This window comes from Wickerhamomyces anomalus, assembly GCF_001661255.1.
Source record: "Wickerhamomyces anomalus NRRL Y-366-8 unplaced genomic scaffold WICANscaffold_38, whole genome shotgun sequence".
Classification (NCBI taxonomy): Eukaryota; Fungi; Ascomycota; class Saccharomycetes; order Phaffomycetales; family Wickerhamomycetaceae; genus Hansenula; species Hansenula anomala.
In genome coordinates, this window is record NW_017567147.1 from 1 (window position 1) to 2,282 (window position 2,282).

The 2,282-nt window shown below is 28.0% G+C and overlaps 2 protein-coding genes and 1 non-coding gene across 3 annotated transcripts; 1 reads left to right on the forward strand and 2 right to left on the reverse strand.

Moving 5' to 3' along the window:
• Nucleotides 1-27: 27 nt before the first annotated feature.
• Nucleotides 28-905, reverse strand: WICANDRAFT_65905 (uncharacterized protein; the record flags this gene model as incomplete). The annotated part of the gene is made up of 2 exons (XM_019184018.1): nt 28-824; nt 879-905. Coding segments are annotated over 2 exons (824 nt in total), but the record flags the coding sequence as incomplete, so codon positions are not given.
• Nucleotides 906-1,211: 306 nt separating this feature from the next.
• WICANDRAFT_t154 lies at nt 1,212-1,293 on the reverse strand. The gene has a single exon. It is a non-coding gene; the product is annotated as a tRNA-Asp (tRNA).
• A 686-nt stretch (nt 1,294-1,979) lies between these two features.
• On the forward strand, nt 1,980-2,259 carry WICANDRAFT_65906 (RNA recognition motif domain-containing protein; the record flags this gene model as incomplete). The annotated part of the gene is made up of 1 exon (XM_019184019.1): nt 1,980-2,259. A coding segment is annotated over one exon (280 nt), but the record flags the coding sequence as incomplete, so codon positions are not given.
• Between the last annotated feature and the right edge of the window lie 23 nt (nt 2,260-2,282).

Sequence of the window (2,282 nt, forward strand, 5' to 3'; positions counted from 1 at the left end):
TATTAATTTTCTTCATATTTTTTCAACTTTTCTTTTAATTTAGCATTTTCCATTTTTAATAAATTTAATTCAATATCAACTTGTTTACTTTTACCAAAACTTAATTGTTTCAACATTTCTTCATTTGCTTGTTTTAATAAATCTAATTTTAAAATAATCTTGTGAGAAATTTCCAATTCATCATATCTTCCATTATTAGTTATTGAATTTGTTGGATTTAAAGTGATTGAAGTGATTAAAGATTCTAATCTTTTTTTTGTATCATTTAATTCATTTTCTAAAATTGTATAATTATTTGTTAATTTATTAAAAATTTCATTAATATTTTTAGGAATTTGTTGATTATTTGATAATAATGAGTTATTATTCTTGGAATCAATTAAATTCATTGATTCAGATAATCTTTGAATTTCATTTTCTAATGATTCTATTTGACTTTCTTTAATTTTCAAATCAATTTTTAAACGTTCTTCTTTTTCATTATTATTTGAAGGATAATCAAAATTGTTATTGTTGTTATTTGCTGGGATTTGATTGAAATGACGATCGTTATTAAAAGATCTTTGTTGGTTTGAATATTGTGGTGGGATTGTAGATGTTGATGAATTAGCAGTATTGTTATTATTGTTATTTGCAGATGTTATTGGAGTGAACGTGGAAGATGAAGTTGTGTTTGCAGTATTTGGCTTTCTCCAAAATTGATTAGATATGCCATTGTTATTATTGTTCCCGTTATTACTTGATTGTGAATGGTGTTGATTCATGAAATAACTTGAAACGTTTGATGAAGATGATGGCGCTGTACTCAGGTCAAGAGGTTGGTCCTTTGTGGGTGTTAGTACATGTCTAGAGAAGAATAGCAGCTGTGTAATACTCACGCCATAGTTCTGGATGTAGCTGTTCATTTTTGATTTTCTTCTTTATTTTACCAAACCAGTTGAATTAAATGTTGATTGTTTTGTAGTTTGTTTCTTGATCAAATTCGTGTTTTTCATGAGATTTCAGATTTTCAGATTTCAAAAATTGGAAACAATCCAAAAATTTTGACAGGAAAAGTGAATAAAACAACGGGAAATGGAGATGAAATGGTCTAAAAAGTATGAAAACAGATGTAATGGACTATACTTATCCCATAAATGCAAAAAGAATAAAGGAAAACGGCCATTTAGACCCTTAAAACTGGAATTTTCCCGGAAAGTGCAAAAAATAAGCTCCGCGACGGGGAATTGAACCCCGGTCTACCATGTACTGTCAAACGACAAACGGTGATTCTAGCCACTAAACTATCACGGACTAGTTCGAAATTTGTAAGGTAACGTGATTGACAGTATCTCTTTGTAATTGCTTAGTCAGCAGAATAGCTAATAATACAAATAGCAAATTTGATTCAAAAGTTATTGATCCAATTACTAGACTTATAGTCAATGTTAATATGCTTAGTCCATTTTTCAAGTTTAATTGAACACTTAACTATATAAAATATCCTATTTCATCAACTTTTATCAACTGATGAGTGTTTTTTTTTGAGAATCACACGAGCTGCGCAAGTCCAATTGAAAAATTTCCATTGGATCATGAAACTGAAGAATTGAGAGTTAATTGAATAGATGAGATATACTAAAAAAGAGATAATAATATGTAATCATACCCAATAATTTAAATTATCCAATCAAAAATTACACTTTCCTTAAAAAAATCCAAGTTAATCCTAATTTTATACCTATTTTATCCATTGTCATTTACCTGGTTTGAGCCACATTTTTCTTTGGAAATTTGTAGAAAAATTCAAAAAAACAAATCGTTGGCCAAAAAAAAAGCACTTGACTTCAAATCAACAAAAGAATCAATTGACAACTTCTTTACAATTGAAACAAAACAAAAATCACAGAAAAAAAGAGTTCTCTTTTGTTGAATATTAAAACTTTTATCAAATTCTTAATTGTTGAATATTAAAACTTTCGATCAAATTTCCATTAAAAATGTCTGCTGAAACTGCCACTACTCCATCAAATAACAAATTATATGTTGGTAACATTGAATATAGTACCACTAAAGAAGAATTAAAAGAATTGTTCAAAGATTATTCAATTGAATCAATTCAAATTCCAACCAGATCACCAAGAACCAAGAATGGTAAAAGAGGTACACCAAAGAGTAAAGGTTATGTTTTCATTACTTTTGCCCCAGAAGTTAAAGATTTAGATTCAATTATCAAAAAATTCACTGATTATGAATTTAAAGATCGTAAGATTTATTTAAGTCATCCAGCTCCAAAGGAAGAA